The sequence below is a fragment of the Crocuta crocuta genome, unplaced genomic scaffold, assembly GCF_008692635.1.
Source record: "Crocuta crocuta isolate KB4526 unplaced genomic scaffold, BGI_CrCroc_1.0 scaffold186, whole genome shotgun sequence".
Taxonomy (NCBI): Eukaryota; Metazoa; Chordata; class Mammalia; order Carnivora; family Hyaenidae; genus Crocuta; species Crocuta crocuta.
In genome coordinates, this window is record NW_027551569.1 from 5,996,426 (window position 1) to 6,016,497 (window position 20,072).

The following is a 20,072-nucleotide window of genomic DNA, read 5'->3' on the forward strand; positions in this document are numbered from 1 at the left end:
TAAATTTCCCCCAATACGCGACTTTAGCTGCATCCCACATATTTTAATGTTACATTTTAATTTTCATTCAGTTTAAAATACTTTCCAATTTCCCTCATGATTTCTTCCTCGACCCATGCATTATTTTGAAGTGTTAATTTCCAACTATTAGATTTTCTATTGTTACTGCTTTCTAATTCCACTGTGCTCAAAGACCATACTGTTTATTATTTTCATCTTTTTAAATGTATTAATATGTCTTTCATGCAACAGCACATGGCCAGATTCGTTTGCTTATGCCTCTAGACACCAAAAAACATCTGATGACAATATAAGGTGAGTGCCAAAACTGAAGAAAGGCCAGAACCCACTGGTTTTTAAATACTTATTGTTTAAGACGTTTTCGTTTGTTTCATTTTCTCTAATTGCCAAATTGATAGCAATGTACTCTAGGAAGCATTTTCTGTGATGAGAAACTGGAGGAAACTTATAAATTGTGACTTCATTTGGAAACAAGTTACAAACTTGACTTCTCCCAGTTTTTCCTTAATTAAATGGCAATCACATGCTTTCCTTCTTTAAAGAAAAATTAGATTTGGGGCGCCTGGATGGCTCAGTCAGTTAAGTGTCTGACTTCAGCTTCAAGCCCCAGGTTGGGCTCTGTGCTGACAGCTGGGTTTTTTTCCCTTTGTATATGGTGAATTATATTGATGAATATAAATATAAATAAACAGAGCCTGGAGCCTGTTTCGGATTCTGTGTCTCCCTCTTTCTGACCCTCCCCTGTTCATGCTGTCTCTCTCTCTCTCTCTCAGAAATAAATAAAAAACATTAAAAAAAGAAAAAATTAGATTTATGCTTCAAGGGGTTTCGGCAAGAAACCAGGTTTATCCTCATGAATCTTTAAATGTAAAACTAAAAACTAGATACAGGATGTTTCTTTCTTATTATTGCCATTTTGTTTTCTCAAGAGGGAGAACACAAGGGGATGTATATAAAGGTCTCAAACCGGGGGGTTTGTGTGCTTAGGTTTCAGAGCTTTTGCTGTGGCTGCAGTCTTCCGTAGAGCAAGGCCATCCCAGCTCTTCCTCTAAGACCCATCTTTCCTCCACCAAAATGAAGAGCCATGGGTATTTTGCATACTTTCAGCTCTGCGGTAAACTAGAAGCAATTCTGCCCAGTCCCATAAGGCACAGAGTTTATGCTGCAAGTATATCAGGGCCAAACATAACCACTTATTTGCCTCTACCATGACAATAGTCTTGAAATCACATTTATACTTTGGTGTCTCTCACACAGCCAAATGACAACACTTCTATTATCAGTTCAAATGATATACCTGTAGATATAAAAAAGTAAATCCAAAATTTAGTTTCTAAAAAGTTGCCACAGCAGAGGGTTTCAATAGAAACATTTTTTATGTTACTACTCAAGCAGAGCCAAACCAAAAATGGCTGTATTAAAATATCATGCTTAGCCCGTGCATGGTCACACATGGTGCACATGGAAAGAATTTCTCAACTTTTAAAAGTCAGTTACCGTGTTCTTCCTGTCAATAAGCTTCTCCTTGGGTTTCCCCTACAGAAGTAGAAAGGACAACTGGGTTAGAGGACTGTTCTGATATTCTATCCTAAATTCACATGCACACACACACTCCTGAGATAATACAGAATTATGCCAAGGAAGGCATCTTTGGGGAGAGGCAGAGAAACGCATTGAGAAAAGAAAAGAGTCCCATTAGCATGGAGAAGATCAATTAAAAACCCACAGGGAAAGGACAGATGAATTCTAGGAAAGAATCATAACAATTACTTGTGTTTTTATATTTAGTCACAAATCAAATCACACTTATTCTTTAGAACCACCATGTGAAGAAGGTTATTATTAGCCCCGTTTATAAAAGGAGTAGGATATGATCATTTTGTGACATGCCTAAGGCTGGAGCTTAGTGGGTTCAAATTTGAACCCAGGAGTTAGGTCTGAGACTCCCATGCTCTTTATACTTTCACTGAACCGTGTTTAGTAAAGGAAACCAATCTCATTTTCATGGGGTTTAAAAAGGATGCTCAGAAGAAATATTTTTCACAATTAAAAAAAATTCCTTTAAAAAAAGAGCTACTCCACTTGTTGGGATGAGCCCTGGGTATCATATGTAAACCAACTTGACAATAAACTACTTAAGAAAAAAAAAGAAAAGCTACTCTCCATTGTCTCTGGACTAGAGCTGGGCTCTTAACACAAGAAGTGAATGCCATTTATGTTTTAATTAGCTTTTGTTTTTCCTTTAAAACATCCCGCATTCAATTTCCTTTCATTTAACACATACTCTCACATACTCTCTCTCTTTTTTAATTTCCTCATTTTTACTTGTATTCACTTGTGAATGTGTATATTTAGCTCAGTGCTAATCACTGCAGAGATTCCCATATACGTCACCACAGACAAGACACTGAACAATTTCACGACCATAAGGATCCTGTGTGTCATCCTTTATAACCACATAGCTTTTACCTACCTAACCCCCTGGCTCCCTTGAATCTGTTCTCCATTTAAAACTTTTATCATTTCAAAAATTTTACGTAACTGGTATTGGGATTGGTTTTTCTAAAAGAGACACATGCAATCTATGTCAGGATTTTCTATTTACAGAAAATCAAGTAAAAGTAGGTCTTCACCAAAATGTTTTGTCTTTCTCTTCCCACATGGTCTTTTCATGCCAATGTTCTAACGTTGTCATCACATGTCATCTCGTCATCATCAGAAAGCCTCAAGATGGCTTTTTCATCAGATAATGGTTTGTCTCAGTAATATGCGATCGTGGTTTCACATTACAGCCACCTAGGCAGCTTTTAGGAAGCACCAATGCTTCAGTCTGGGACTGGGACCAGGGCATCAACATGACTGACAAAATCCACAGGTGTTACTAATACGCACCCAGGGTTAAAATTACCATCAAACTAGAAGACAGTAGGTAAGAGAACCTGTTTGCCAGGGCAGGGTGGTAGGTGAGGGGTGAGTAGGAGACAGCAAGAAAGGCAGACCAAATTAACCTAAAAGAAATGATGAGGGAATTCGTTTCAAAGTAATTCTGACACTAATACAACAGGATTTTTAAGAGGAAAAAATATCAAGTCAAACTGAAGAGAAGAGACTTACCAGAAGATTTTAGGGCTTGCAACAAATACAATTTCATTTTTTCAGTGGATGCTTTTGTGTGTGTGTCTACCATGTGGTATGTTCTAGGTAAGGACAAAGATGAATATAACAAAGTCCTGCTCTTACAAGCCAACTTGTAAAGTACAGGCTAGTAAGTAAACAAGCCATTCTAATCCCATGTGGGAATCTGAATCCCCCTGAGGGATCGCAGGGCTGACAGAACCTCCTCCTAGTCTGGGTAAGAGGCTGAAGGACACAGCTAGAAGAATTTAGGGATGGACTGAAAGCCATCCCAAGGGGCGGCAAGTATGTAAGAAGAAGGAGGCATGAAAGAGCAAGCTGATACAGAGATATTGGCCATGGGTTGACGTGGAAAAGTAGAGATGAGCTAAAAGGGTAGGCAAGAGTAAATCATGAGGTCTTTTTTTGCTAAACACGGAAATTCATGTTTTTATTTTATTTTACTATTAATGTTTAATTATTTTTGAGAGAAGCATGCACATGAGTAGGGGAAGGGCAGAGAGAGAGGGGGACAGAGTTTTCGGAGGCAGGATCTGCGCTGCCAGTAGAGAGCCTGATGCAGGGCCCAAACTCACAAACCGTGAGATCATGACCTGAGCTGAAGTTGGACACTTAGCCGACTGAGCCACCCAGGTGCCCTGAAGTTCATGTTTCTAGAATGCTTTATAAACAGGTATTGTTCCTGGGACCTGAAGAAAGAATTCAGGGAGTATACCAACTTGGATGGAAAAGAAATGAATCCTCCTTCCAACGGAATTAGCATTTCCTTCATATACATGTAGTGCTATGATTTTGTTACCAAAGCTCACAGCAGTGTTAGTATGATTTTGTTACCAAAGAAAAATATTGCATCTTCTTTTTCATATTATTTTAGAGGTGTTACAGGTATCTCAAAATCTTGCCAACACGTATCACACTTTTGAAACTGTGGTGGTTATTAGACCCGATGGTAGTCTTATTATTGGATTGTTAATAAGAAACACATATATTATTACATCTCAAATCTTTTTGTTGTTCTACCCCCCAAGGAGAAGGCTTCCTAATTTGGCTGAGGGTTCTCAGATTGCTTGCTCTGCTTTCCTTCCCCATCATGGAAACCCCAGGTTGGAAAGGTTGAGCTTCAAGCATAGAGTCTATGTCAGTTCACACAGATACAATCTGTGAAGAATTCATGCAAACCACCTATTCTCAGCAAACAATCCATTACTTATCAAAACAACTGGAAAATCAAAGATCACCAAATATATGAGGAATTATAATAACACAAACCAGAAAGAATGAGATGAACAAACAGAACAAATATAATAAAGAATTAAATATAATGCAAAAAACAGAAAGGAACTTTCAACAAACTAAGTAAAACAGTCAAAGAGATGTGAAAAAATACTTGTGATATTATGATTCATAGTAAGAAATATACATTTGGTCTTCGTACCCATTTCTGGCACAGAGCTCCTAAAACCCCTGGAACTTCTTAAGTGACGAGCATGGTAAAGGTGTCTTTAGTTATGCCAATGAGGTGACTTTGGGAATGTCCTGGATCTCTTTCAGGATGGGGGCAGGTCACCAGAAGAATCAACCATGTGATCAAAGACTTGGAACTTTCAGCCCCACACCGCTGACCTCCATGGAGGGGAGAGGGCCAGCAGAGGCAGTTCAATCACCAACAACCAATGATTTAATCAATCGTGCCTTTGTAATGACACCTCCCTCAAAACTCAAAAGGAGAGCTTCGAGGCTGGTGAACACATGGAGATCTGGGGAGGACATGGAAATTCTGCACCCTTTCCCTATGCCCTGCCCTGTGCATCTCTTCCATCTCGCTATTCCTGAGTTATATTCCTTTAAAATAAACCAGTGATCTAGTAAGTGAAATGTTTCTTGGAGTCTTGTGAGCCCCTCTAGCAAAGTAATCAACTCCAAGGAAGGAGAGAGTTGTAGGAACCTCTGATGTATAGCCAGTCAGTCAGAAGTACAGGTAACAACCTGGACTTGCAAGTGGTGTCTGAATTATAGTCCAAGGAGGGGGATGCTGGAACCTCCAATATGTAGCCGGTCAGTCAGAAGCAGAGGGGACAGCGTCCAAAGTAGGGCAAAGGCAGAGGAGGTGGGGAATGACGGTCTTATAGGACTGAATCCTTAAACTGTGCAATCTGATGCTAAGCTCTGGGCAGACAGTGTCAGAATTGCACTGAATTCTCAGATGCCAACAGGGGCAACTGGTTGGTGCCATGGGGGAACCTGCCGGTCACACTGGAATTGGTACCAGAAGCATTTTAACATTACACCCACGAACTTGAAAAACAAGTCAGAAGTCAAAAATAGTTCTTGGATATTAAAACTGTACTTGCCAAAATCAAAAAGGTAAACTGGACCACCTTCTCTTGTGCTGGTACTGAAGAATTAAATAGATAAGGCTGCAGATCAATTTAAAATTTTAGAAGAAAAAGTTCAAGAGGCCTCCCAGAATTTAACTAAAAAAAAATGAGATCAAAAGAGTGAGAAAAAAAAAACAACCCAACAACAACAACAAAAAAACATGGAACATACAGCAAAAGTTCCAAAATTCATCTAACAGAAGTTCCACAAAGAGAGAAAGGAGAGGATGAGGGGAATATCTACCACAGTTGGAAGACTTAAATCTTCAGTCTGAAACAACTCACCCACCGCAAAACCAAAATAATGAAAAGTAACACACCAGAACACAGGTTGGTAAAATAGCTGAACTCTAAAGATAAAAGAGCCTTGTAAAAGTTTCCAGGGCAGTGAGGGAGGAGAGAAAAAAACCAGGTTATATATAGAAAAATGAGATTCTGTGTCTTCTAAGTATATCTAAAGATCTCTTTCATTAGAAGCTACACAGTATAATTACTTCATCAGTGGTGATAACTACAAATTTACAGACAGAAATGGCAAATCCCATATATTTCCTGATAACAGATCATGAAATTGTAGGAAATGGCTAAAATCTGGGCATCTATTTTAAGAATACTGCAAAAAAGCACACATACCTTGAAAATTATACAGATTTCTCTAAATAACTAAGGTTCCTTATTTTGATAGTCAGTTACTGAACTATACTGCAATACAATTATGTCACAGGGGCAACAAAAGTATGTGGGACTAAGTAGTCCCTGACTGCTGTGCTACTTGAATTCCAATGTCTGCTTTCCATCATTTCACCCTATTTCCCCTTTGTATTGAGGTTATCGGTTGTCATTTTTTACAACTCTTAGTATATTTATTTTGTGAATTACCACTCGTCTTGACCTTTCCTAATCTAATCATTCTAATCTCTTCTAGTCTAGAAAAACAGATGATCGTGTCTTGTTAAAATTGTGTCTAACGTAAAAAGGGACTGAGTAAGGGCCTTCCTCTATGAAGAATAAAGTCTAGGGTATCTGTTAAGATTGTTTAAAGATCGCTATGGTTTATTTGTGGCTTCTGGAAATAGTACAAAGTGCCGAGAGTTAATGAATTCTGGAACAACAAGGTACTATGTTGTGTTTTCTGCAAGGCCTTTTCTAACAGAGATTTTACAAAAGACTTTTCTAAAGCCTCTTTCCTTCTTTTATATGTACTTTCTCATCACATGATCTAGGGATTGTATAAGATTAGCAAATTTACAAGATTAGCAAATCCCTACCTGTCCTGGAAGAGACGTGTTGCCAGCATATAGTTCATCGAAGTCTTGTGTTCGAGGTAGGACCTGAAAGACAAAGGAAGAAACTGCCTATTTCTTAGGTTTGGATGAAGGGAGAAAAGATGGAAATAAAGCCATGAATCAAGCGCAGAAGTGACAGGCTATGTATATACTGTTTCTAAAGTAATATACTGTTCTCTAAAATGACAAAGGACGAGAAAGTGGCTCAAATTAAAATTATAAAATATTAGAGTTGCAGCAGATAAAATAAAATTTAAAGAATGGAGGAGTTAATTTAGAATGGAAAAAGAAAGAAATGGCAAGATTTCTTGGATTAATAAAAAGTGACCTACTAAAATCAGAAAATAAAACTGTAAGGTAAAAACAAAACCACTGGGGGTGCCTGTGGCCCAGTTGGTTGAGTGTCCAAGTCTTGATTTGGCCTGTGGCCCACCGTCATGCCCCAGCTCATGAGCACACGTGTACTCTTCCTCTAAAATCAAAAAAATTTTTTTTAATTTTAAAAAAACAAATGCTTAAAAACAAAACAAAACCACCACCAAATTTCATATACAACTAAGAGAGAGGTCAAAAGAAGCCAGGAATGGGAGATGCATAAAGGGCATGAAAATGTACGCAGAAGAGGGTTTCAACCATGCTTTTTCTCAAGAGCTTTCAATGGCTCCTTGATGCCTACTGCAGGAGGCATACACTCTCTTCCAAGCTTTCAAAAGTTGGATAATCGATAGCACCAATTCCTTCATACTTTCTCCAGACAGTTCCTCAACACTGATCCTGCCATGTAGGCAGACAAGGCCCCTTACAATCCTTTCACACCACACCTCCCATTGATCCTTTTGCCTTGGTCTGGATACCTCCTCACACTCCATCCACTTACCCATAATACTCTTCAGGAAGCAGCTCAAGTCTTCCCTGCTGCATGAAGCCTTCCCTGATAACGGTCGCTCCAAGAAGCGCCCTTGTCTGAACTACCTTGCCCTTTACTGTATACTCAACAGACCTGCCATACACTGTCTCACAGAGGAAAATTTTTCTTCTCAGAAAGCGGCATGATGTAGCAGGAAAAAGTAAGATCCAGATTCAGAATACCTGCATCAGGTCCCCCTGTGTGATCATGGATGAGTCACTTACTTTACTAAGCCTTACTTTCCTTCTCATTAAAATGGGGATAACAATGATGTGCATGAAGTACATTATAATTATGAGGAACTGTACAAATGAGTATTTTTATTATATGTATAAGTAATTTCTCCATAATCACAGTGTTAACTCTCAAAGGCCAGGGGTTCCATCTAATAGTGGTTTTATACTCAAAAGCACCAAACATAGTGCTAGACACTTGGCTGATATCCTATATATATATTTTTTTTCTTAATATACATGCGTATATTTGTGACATCTTCCCCACTCTACATGAAGGCAGCTCAATTAGTTTAATATTTTTGGCCTTGTTCTGCTTCTTTTCTCAGAGGCCCCAGGAGAGGTAGAATGACTTACTAGATTGATAATTTAGAAAGAATAAACAGAAATGCTTCATTGGGAAGCTCCCTTTTTTCTCTTGGGGGTCAATCTCCTGTTAGGAGGTACATTCTTCTGCTGGTCCCAGGGGTCAGGTGCTCCCCACACACAGCTCAGTCTAACTTTGCCCAGAAATGGGCATGTAAATCTGTCCAAATTAGAAGTTGCTTGCAGATAGATATAACCAAGTCCCCCAACCTAGACTTTATCAATAAAAGAGGAGATATCTGGCCTCCTTCTCTCCTTAGTCTTTGTCTTCTCTCTTGATTGGTTCAGAACCAAACCAGTAAAGAAAGGTATCATTACTGGACTCTATAAGAGACCCCAACATTACCTGTAATTGATTCCTTCAAATTTTCCTAAAGGCGCTTAAATTAAAGTTCTGTCTCTACACCCCTACTCAAGGGTGTAGATTTCTACTTTCATTAATTAAAATATATGTTTTCTAGGAACTGCAAACATGTAGATTCTTCAAAAACCTCTCAAAAGAAAACATAAGCAGTATCTTTCTGTTGCATTCCTAGGTCTCTGTAAGGTATAATTACATCGATAGAATATTTTGTAAGATGAAAGGAAGATTTCTCTATGAACAGCTGGGTTTTCAAGACAAAACAAAACAAACACAAAATGGATACCTTGCTTTATTCCTCTAAGTTCTAGCTCTATACTTAGAACCACTAATATCCCAACTAGATCAAAAGCCAGTCACCAAAGGAAAAGTAATGTGTTGCCTATAAATAAGTACAAAGATTCTCAACCTTATTGCAATCAGAGAATAATCATCACAAGGGATTTTTGAGTATTCGGGTAAATACAAATCTGCTCAGACATAGAGTGAAAGTCCACAAGGCTGGGCAAAGAGGAAGGGCCAGGATAAAGAACATATAAAGAAAGTATAAGCTGAATACTTTCCAGAATTCACCCAAGGCTATAAATTGATTGGTTCCCAGAATGGAGAAATCTCACTGAATATAAGCCTCATTTAACAAGACAACTACAAAGAGGCTTTAATAGTAAAACTTTCCTAGACCTAAGCAAAAGTTATCCTAAACAAACTATAAAAATGTTTTTAAATGATCTAAGTAATGTTAAACTGCTACATCACACATCTGATATTAATATAACACTGTTTGTTAATTGTACTGAAATTTTTAAAAAATGTTTTTAAATGAGCCTGAAAAAGATTAAGCCGTTCTACAAGTAACTTAACTGTTGGACCAAAAATAAAAAACCAACCAAAAAACAATTTTCAAAAGCATTTAAAGAAGACAATAAAACCAACCCACTCAACTATACATTTATAACATCCAGCATCCAATTTTTAAAAAATCACTATACATGTGAAGAAAAAGGAAAAATGTAACCCGTAAGAGGAAAATCAGTCAGTAGAAAGAAACTCAGAAGTGACAGAGATAACAAGATTACAATTTAAAAATGGCTACTATACACATTATAATATATGCATAAGGATCTAAAAAAAATCATGAAAATAATGGAAAAAACCAAAAAGTTCCAAAGATGAAAAATAAAGTATCTCAAATGAACATTTCACTGGATAGAATGAATAGAAGATGTGACACTGCAGACAAAAAGATGAATGAATTTAGAAAGAGAAATAGAAAATCATCCAAAATAAAAAGCCTAAAAAAATGAGCAGAGCCAGACTTGTATAATATCAGCCAATTTTAACATGTAACCAGAGTTCCAAAAGGAGAAAGGAGAGGAAGGAAATAGAAAAAAATATTTGGAGAAATAACGGCCAAAAGCTTCCCATTTTTGATGAAAACTATAGGCTCACAGCCCAAGAAGTTCAACAAATCCCAAGCAGAAGAAACATGAAGAAAATGACACCAAGACATATGTCATAATCAAACTGCTAAAAATCAGTCATAAAGAAATAATCTGAAACACAGGTTGAGGGGAAAAAAAGACATATTATGCACAGAAAAACAAAAATAAGAATTACTGCATGCTTCTTATCAGAAAAATGCAAGCAAATAATAGAACAACATTAAAAAAATATATTTGTAATGTTTGCTTATTTTAGTGAGAGAGGGTGAGCAAGCAGGGGGAGGGGTAAAGAGAGGGGGACAGAGGATCCAAAGTGGGCTCTATGCTGAGAACAGAGAGCCTAATGTGGTGCTTGAATTTAGGAACCCTGAGATCCCATGAGATCATGACCCGAGCCAAAGTCCAACGCTTAACCAACTGAGCCACCCATGCACCCAATGGAACAAACATTTTTGAAGTGCCAGGAAAAAAGAACTTATATCCAGAATGTATAAAGAACTCTCATAGCTCGATTATAAGAAAGTAAATAACCTCATTTTTAAATGGGCAATCATTAAGGAAATGCAAATAAAATCATAATGAGATGGCGCTATACATCTCTGAAGGAGATAAAATTAAATTGACCACACCAATTGCTGGTGAGAATGTGGAAGAACTGGAACTTTCATACACTTATTATGGGAATGTAAAATGGTGCAACCAGTTTAGAAAACTGCATGGCAGTTTCTTTTTTTTTTTTTTTTTTAAATGTTTATTTCTAGGAGAGAGAGAGAGAGAGAGGGACAGTGTGAGCAGGGGAGGGTCAGAGAGAGAGGGAGTCACAGACTGAAACAGGCTCCAGGCTCTGAGCTGGCAGTCAGCACAGAGCCCGACGCGGGGCTCGAACCCACGAAGCGCGAGATCATGACCTAAGCGAAAGTCGGACGCTTAACCGACTAAGCCACCCAGGCGCCCCCAGTTTCTTAAAAAGTTAAACATATAAAACATGATCCAGTCATTTCATAAGTAGAATTTACCCAAAAAGAATGAAAGCATGTGTATATTTGTAATAACCAAAATCTGGAAACCAAAATGTCCACCAACAGATGGAAAGGATAAACAAATTCAGGCATATGCCTATACTACTACTCAACAAGAAAAAGGAATTAAACCAATGATAGATGATACGTGTATGAATATTAAAATAATTTTGCCAAGTAAAAAAGACTCACAAATATGAAAACAAACTGTAGAATTCTATTATATGAAATTCTAGGAAATGCAGATTAATCTTTAGTAACAGAAAGCTGATAATAGCTCCCTGGGAACAGGGATGGGTAGGGTAGGAAATACAGGAACAGGAGAGAGGAACTACAAAGAGGCACAAGGAAACTTCTAGAGATAAGTATGTATTTGTTCATTAAGTTGACTGTGTGCAGGTTTCACAGGTATACACATATATTAAAACTTATCAAATTGTACACTTTATACATATTTATAACTCAATAAAGTTGTTGGAAAAAAACATTTACAACACCATTCAAAAGCATGAAACACCAAGTCATACATTTTTAGAAATATGTTCAAGATCTTTACATTGAAACTATAAAATATTGCTACAAGAAATAAAAGAAGACCTAAATATGCATTTGTGATCAGCATCAGGTGATATATGGAACCAGGTGATGTATGGAATGGTTGAATTACTATATTGTATACCTGAAATCAATATAACACTGTATGTTAACTAGAATTAAAATAAAAACAAGAAGAAGAGAGGGCGCCTGGGTGGCTAAGTTGGTTAGGCATCTGACTTCAGCTCAGGTAGTGATCTCATAGTTCGTGAGTTCAAGCCCCACGTCAGGCTCTGGGTTGACAGCTGAGACCCTGGAACCTGCTTCAGATTCAGTGTCTCCCTTTTGCTCTACCAATCACCCATTCATGCTCTGTCTCTCTCAAACATAAACAAACATTTAAAAAAAATTTTTTTAAACAAGACAATAAAAGAGGGAGGGGGGAGGAGGAGGGGGGAGGAGAAGGAGTGGGGGGAAGAGAGGAGGAGAAGGAGAAATGACAACAACTAAATAAATGCGGAGATATACCATGTTCATGGATTGGAAGATTCGATATTGTTAAAATGTCCACTCTCCCACAATTTATATGCTCAATGCAATGGCAATCAAAACCCAGCAGGCTTCTGTGTAGAAACTGACAAAGAAATTTTAAAATGTCTTGGGAAATACAGATGACACAAAATAGTCAAAATACTTAAAAGAGACCAACAATAAAGTTAGAAGACTCATACTATCTAGTTTCAAGACTCAGTATAAAGCTACAGTAATCAAGACTAACACATTAATCAGTAAAACTGAATACAGTCCAGAAATAGACCCACACATATATCTGGATTAATTTTCAAAAAAGATGCCAACAGAATTCAATGGGACAATTTCAACAAATGGTACTGGAACAAATGTACATCATATGAAAAGAAGTGAACCCCAACTCTTACCTTACACCATACACAAAAAAATTAAATCAATACACATCATAGACCTAAATATAAAAGCTAAAACTGTCGAGCTTCTAGAAAAAAACATAAGAGAAAAAACTTTGTGAAATTGGGGTTGGCAAAGATTTCTTAGATAGGAAACACAAAATGTATAAATCTTCTAAAAATGTGGTCACTTGGACTTCATTGAAATTTAAAATTTCTGTTTTTAAAGCCACTGTTAAAGAAATGAAAAAGCTAACCATACACTTGGAGAACATATTCACAGTATAAATATCTGAGAAAGGACTTGTATCAAGAGCCCTTTACAACACAATAACAACAACAACAAAATCCTAAACAGAAAAAAAGACACACAAATAGCCAATAGCACATGAATGCTCAGTATCACTATTCATCAGAGAAAAACAAATTAAAACCACAGAGAAATACTACACACCCACTATAATACCTAAAATTAAAAAGCCTGACAATATCACGTACTGACAAAGATAAGCAAAGAACTCTCATGCACTGCAGGCAAAATGTAAAATGGTACTATACCTTGTCCCCTATCATATGACTCACTTATTCTACTCCTTGGTATTTACCGAAGAGAAATGAAATCATATATTCACATACTACAGCTTTCTTCATAACAGTCCCAAACTGGACACAACCCAAATGTTCTACAACAGGTGAATGCCTAAATAAATTGTGGTATATTCATACCATAAATTAGTCATAACAATAAGGAATGAACTACTGCTTCACACAACATGGATAATTCTCAAAAACATTATGTCACACAAAGACTCCAGACACCAGAGTATATATTGTATGATTCTATTTATAGGAGATTCTTAAAAAAAATGATACAAAGCAGATCGGTAGATGCCTGTGGCTCAGGGTAACAAGGGCAAATAACTGTAAAGGGGCATGAAGGGACATCTGAAGGTTACAGAAACGTTCTATATCTTGATTGTGGTGATGCTGGTGGCTGAACTGGTGTTAATATTTGTCAAAACTTATTATCAAACTATACACTTAAAATGGATGCATTTTAATGCATGTAAACTAGATCTCAATGATGATTAAAAATAGGCAATATATTGTTTAGGCACAATATAGATGATAGAACAATTTATTTTTCATGGGGCGCCTGGGTGGCTCAGTCGGTTAAGCGTCCGACTTCGGCTCAGGTCATGATCTCACAGTTCGTGGGTTCGAGCCCCATGTCAGGCTCTGTGCTGACAGCTGGCTCAGAGCCTGGAGCCTGCTTCAGATTCTATGTCTCCCTCTCTCTCTGACCCTCCCCTGCTCGCGCTCTCTCTCTTCCTCCCTCTCTCTCTCTCAGAAATAAATAAAAACATTAAAAAAAAACATAATTTTTTTTTCAAAACAAGGTAATTATGACCATAAAAAATTTTTTAAAGTATGTAATCCTGGGTTAGGGGGCTATTTGGAAGGAGGTGGGGATTTTTTTTTTTCAAAGGGAGGAATAATGCACAGGTAGATTCAATTAACATTAACGCTCTAGTTCTTAGGTTAGGTAATAGTCACACTACTGTAAGTAAATATACAAAATAAGAAAGACACACATGGAAAGCAATGACAACACTGTGTCACAATTAATCCAATTCTGTGGATCTGAGTCACAGATACAAAAAAAAAAAAAAAAGGTAGTCACCTCACCCATATATTTCCCATGTCTCTGATGTGGGGAATATGCGAATAAATCCACCTCTCCGATCATTTTCTTCCTTCACTCTCCGTAAAACTTTGATCTACATAAAGAGAAAATAAAATGAGTACCAATTTTGGAAACCGTAATCCATAAGCTTATAGGCCAAAAGAAAGAGGGTTATGACCCACGAATATGAAAGAAGCATGAAGGGAGAAATTATTCCATATAAGATGGAATTTTCTAAAAACAAGTTTTCCGAGAATAAGTTTCTCCCATCTTGAATCTTTCTAATGTAAGATATGAGTTGGTCACAAACATTATTAATCACTCACTAATGTTTACTGAACCCTGTGTTAACCCACAAAGGCCTGAGATGGAGTTATCTTTACCTCCTCCATTGACAGACCAAGCACAGAACCACCTAACTTCCCCGGCACCTTCTCTCGGGCTGAGCCCACAAGGTTTTTCATTTCCGCATCACTGGCAGAGAGTGGACGGGAACGCTATGGAGAAGGACAAACAGAAACAAAATGTTTTCATCACCTTTCTTCATTTCCCTCTATTCAGTCCCTCAGCATCATTGTCTTTCCTAATATGGATAAGCTCGACTCCAAAGTCCATCTTCTATAATTACTCTCTTAGCCTGAGACCCTGGGAAATAAATGAAAGCCAGTAGACTCAAAGGCAAAAAGAGAAAACAGAATAGAAGGGAAATGCTATGGGTTGAGAGGGAAACAAGCAGAAAAACAGAAGAGATGGCCATGTGATCATCTAATCCAATACTTCTACTCTTGGTCTGAGAGTTCATCCAATATTTTCAAAGATATGGGAAAAGACTTGAAAATAACTGCCATGTAAGATTGAATGTGCATTTATTTTGATAAATAACAATATTCTTTTCAGTATTGGACAAGGAGAGTTAGGAGAAGTAAGATGTAAGACAGAAAACCAACGAACAATTTACTATGTCACAGGTGAAAGTTGGGCTGTGGGCTGTTTTAGAACCCGGGGCGGGAGGGTAGGGAATACTGAGATGAGTCACCAGTGAATCAGAAATGAGCTGTGACCAAAAGACACACTGTGACTGCTGGACTTCAAGCGACCTTGAACAAGGATGACTGCCTTAGACTTCCTTTGGAGGAAGCCAAATGGGCCATACTCCTCACAGCCTTCTGAAGGATGATCACAAAGGTCATCTGAGAATGCAAGTTTTAAGTAATTTCAATGTTAGGTGAGCAGAAAAATATCAAGGTAACAAAGGAAGTCAGATGGTATGGTATGATGATAACACAGATAGTGTGTTAGCCAGGTAAGGGTAACACACTATTATTGAAACAGATAAAGTGACTGATAAAATAAGACAAGTACATCTGCCAAGATGGGAGATTAATAATTCAAGAAACATGGGTGTGAATTGTCTTTCTAGATACCTGGAAGTGACTCTGACCAGAAAGAAGCAGTCCTATTGTCAAGAACTTAGTTTTCTCTTTGGGTAGACCACCTATGGAAAGGCTTTTGGTAACTAACCTTTGACCTTCTCAGCAATACTCACAGTTACAGACTAAAGGTTTGGGTCCCCCTACAAATTGTTTGTTGAAGCCCTAACCCCCAACACAATGGTATTTGGAAACAAGGCATCTGGGAGGTAATTAGGATTACATGAGGTCAGGAGGGTGAGACGCTGGCTTGATGAGACTAATACCCTTAAAAGAACAGGCATCAGAGTACAGCTTGTGTACTGCCGAGTATGGAAAAAGAGGCCATGTGAGCATTCATCTACAAGCTAAGGGTAGAGGCCTCAGAAAGAAACCTGCCTTGCTGGCTCTTTGGTCTTGGACTTCCGAGCCTCTAGAACTGTGAGAAATAAATTTCTGTGGTTTAAATCACCAAGTACATGGTACTAAGTTATGGCAACCCAAGCGAACTAATAGTACACACCTGTCTGTATACATGAATGCTTTCACCTTTGACATGAGGGAGACCAATACATACTAATCTTCAAAGCTAGCCCGGGAGTTATAAAAGATAGATTTTCTAATAGGTAACTCCACGATGAAACACCATTACGAAGAAAAACCATGAAATCAGCAGATAGAAGCAATGTGTTTTACCTAAACAGCTTTTCCTGTAATATCTTCTAAGTACCCAGAACAGTACATGGCATGGAGTAGGAGATCAATAAATACTTGTTGAACAAAGAAATAAATGAATGAATGTCCTGACACACAGTTTAATCATGTTTAGAACTCAATCTTGCAGAGGATTTTGGGGAAATTTTTAATTCCTTTGCAATGTAGTCCTCTGGGACTACACTAAACAGTATACGTTGGCATGAAAGGGGAGTCAACGGGAAAGTTTAAAGATTTAGGAAGGTAATCACGTAAGTAAGTTAATCTTTTCAAAAATTTTTTAAAGTATGAATGCTTACTTAGTATGTAATTTAGTAAAGCCGAAATATTAACTGGATGCTTTAAGGACGTTTCTCTTTTCACACACTACTTATCGTTGGCTAAAAATACTTTATTCCACATGTGATGACATGACTCTGATCAGAAGGCCACTGGCAGTCAAGTGCCTTATCCAAGGCCAAGTTGCCTTATCACTCACACTATTTAAGAGTACCTTAAAGTCCTCTAAAATTATTGTAAGAGAGAGTATGAAGTAAGCACTCATTTAAATGACATAACAAGGGGCACTTGGGTGGCTCAGTTGGTGAAACGTCCAACTTTGGCTCAGGTCATGATCTCCAGATTCATGAGTTCGAGCCCCACATCAGACTCTCTCCTGTCGGTGCAGAACCTACTCTGGATCCTCTGTTCCCCTCTCTCTGCCCCTCCCTGGCACATGTGCTCGTTCTTGCTCTCTCTCAAACATAAACACACATTTAAAAAAAAGATATAGCAAAAGCAAAAGATTAAACCTTTTAAAATAGAAAAACTTTAATTAAAAATGTTAATAAACTAAAATCTGTACTAAAGATTAATAATAAAAATATTTTAAGAAATAGTTATTAACTGTTAGAATAGTTTTAAGAAATGTATGGTTGTAGGCACTAGGTGGCTCAGTTGGTTAAGTTTCTGACTTTTGATTTTGGCTCAGGTCATGATCTCACGGTTCATGAGACTGAGCCCTGCATTGGGTTCTCTACTGACAAACAGAGCCTCTCTCTCTCTGCCCCTTCCTCTGCGCATGTGTTCATGCGCTTGCTCACTCTCTCTCTCTCAAAATAAGTAAATAAATACTGAGAGACAGACAGGGCATGCTCACGAGCACATGCGTGAGCAAGTGGGGGAGGGGCAGAGAGAGGTGGACAGAGGATCCAAAGCAGGCTCTGCACTGACAGCAGCCAGCCAGATATGGGACTCGAACTCATAAACTGCTAGACCATGACCTTGGCTGACGTCAGACACTCAACTGACTGAGTCACCCAGGGACTCCAATAAACATATTTTAAGAAAAGAAATGCATGGTTGTATTTATAAGAATATGAATCAAATCACTATTGAATAACATCTAATTAGCACCCCTGATTTTTTTATTTTATTTTTTTTATCCTTGGTTTTGTTTTATTGCTCATTTCTTGTCTGTTGTTTTACTGTTTTGTAAATTTTTAATTTATTTTTGCTTTTTTTTTGCCTTTTTAGGACCTAATTGTTCCAAAATGGAATAATGTTCCTGGCTTCCAGAGATTGAGATTATAATGGTGTTGCAACCTTCCTCTCCTAATCTAAATCTGCTCCAGGAAACAGTGCATTGGTGCTCCAAAATTCTTAATCTTCTCTCCCAGTCACTTTCAGAGAGTTGTCTCCCATACACATTCAGAAACACTCCTCTGTTATCCACAATCCACAGTTCTAACTCTAGCTACCTGTGCGTGCATAGGCGCTGTCTGAGTGTGGCATGAAGAATTCAGGAGGTGCTCCTGGCTGGGGCCTTGGGGAGGTGTGGAAAGGGAACGGGCGGAGGGGTAATGGTGTTTGTTAGAGGAACACTCTAGCTGCGAAGTCCCATAAGGTGATGGCTTTACTCTTTTATTGCCACAAATATCACCAGGCTACAAATAAAAAGGTCAATGCTACTCCAAGAGGGGAAAAAAAAATGTGGCTAGACACTTCTTTTATCCCTTCACCTATTTACTTCAAACGTTTAAACTGTTAAAAAGGCTGAGAGGGAGAGAAACAGGAAAAGTTTAGCTACTGAAGTTTAAGTATCTCAAATGCTTCTCTAAAATCCCCCAGGTCTCCTGTGTCTCTGGGGAAGCTACTGGAAAGTATGAGACTAGAAAGTCAGAAGTATTTTGCCAATTTCAGCTTTTCAATATACTTGAGATTACAGAGAATTTTCTTTATCAGCATAGTATCTACAGAGACGTGTTTTCATAGGTACAACAGAGTATTAACATCTCAGATCATGGGTTGAATTCTACCAGTATTTGTTAACGAAACAAACTATTAAGAAAGGCGACCTGAATTATAGACACAGGTGAGAGAAAAGACGGAGAAAAAGTAGGAGGAGAAAAGGTAACAAAGAAAAAAGAAAGACAAGAAATACTTCTGAATGGCAAGAAGACATACCTGGAGAGTAAAAGCAAAGCAAAAAAAAAAAAAAAAAGAAATCAGACTGATTTGAAAAGTCATTAGGACTGCCAAAAACAAGAGCAAAACCCTCCAAATGCAAGCCGTTCTGTGGTTCCGACCTTGTGCATATCAGCGCAGCTACATTCTCTGGGTGGTAGAATAAATCCACGCATTCCAGGGCATCGGCTGAACACAGTAAGGAAATAAAGCTCTTCTGAATTTAGAGAGAACCAATGCCTCTGTCCAGATGACACAGGATTTTAACTACTGGGTGCTCAGATGTTAAACTGCCAAACTACTGCCTAGGTAAGAATTCTGCCATGCGACATGCATCAGAGATGTGAAATTATCATTAGTACAACTTATGATTCAGAAATACACCCAGAGAATAAAGTGTTACATGTCTAACCTTTATTGGGAGGGAAGAACTGACTGAGAATGTGAAATCACTGAGATGAGGAACGACCTGTCTCCACTCAAAGTAGTAAAAAACAGATGTTGAATCAGAAAAAGGATTCTCGGCCTGAAGTAAACTGGCAAGTACCAGCAACGAGAAGGGCTGAACAAAACAGGGAATATGAAAAGGGTGAAGTGTCATAAAAGATACCATAATTGAGGAGCAAAAATAAAACCTGTCTGTCAGAGAACACATACAAAGAATAAAGATGTCTCAAAGCAGTTTTACAAAGTTTGCAATTCTGTTAGAAACAAATTAACTAGAAACAGCTTGATTTACATGGGACACATCTTGCTACCTACAAAAGGTAAAATCTAGTTTAAAAAGTAGAATTAATGCTACCAAATGAAATAAGAGGAACAAAGAGGACCACATATGAATAAACCTGGTTGGGAAATAAACAAAAATTGGCCAACAGAACAGGTTTAAGTATAATTCATAACCAGAAGTATACTTTGAAATGAAGGGGGGGGGGGAGAAAAAGTAAGTAAGTAGACTTGTGTTACAGTCAAAAAGACATATGCAACAGCTGAAAATCTGGAAAAAATATAAATCAGCAGGTCTGAGAGACCTGGTTTTAAAAAACAAAATCAAAAAACAAAAAACTTACCAAAACCACTTACAATTATGTTTGAAAAATCATGAAGAACTGAGGAGGTACCAGGGGATTAGAAAAAAACAAATGAGGTACCAATCTTCAAAAATGTAAGAAGTGTGCTCCTGGTGATTACCGCCTGGGAAGTCTAACTTGA

At 37.8% G+C, this 20,072-nt stretch overlaps 1 protein-coding gene across 10 annotated transcripts in view; it reads right to left on the bottom strand.

Annotated features, from left to right (window-relative positions):
• The window catches only part of TTLL5 (tubulin tyrosine ligase like 5), a 279,463-nt gene that overhangs the window by 187,678 nt on the left and 71,713 nt on the right, over window positions 1-20,072 (bottom strand). For 8 of the 10 annotated variants that reach the window (XM_077750800.1, XM_077750799.1, XM_077750793.1 and 5 more), the window contains exons 15-18: window positions 14,676-14,789; window positions 14,295-14,386; window positions 6,803-6,865; window positions 1,519-1,557 (exon numbers count right to left, since the gene is read on the bottom strand). In XM_077750800.1, the coding sequence (XP_077606926.1) occupies window positions 1,519-1,557; window positions 6,803-6,865; window positions 14,295-14,386; window positions 14,676-14,789 (308 nt within the window). The remainder of the gene's footprint in view (window positions 1-1,518; window positions 1,558-6,802; window positions 6,866-14,294; window positions 14,387-14,675; window positions 14,790-20,072) is intronic. The other 2 variants (XM_077750795.1, XM_077750794.1) reach the window with 1 other exon arrangement.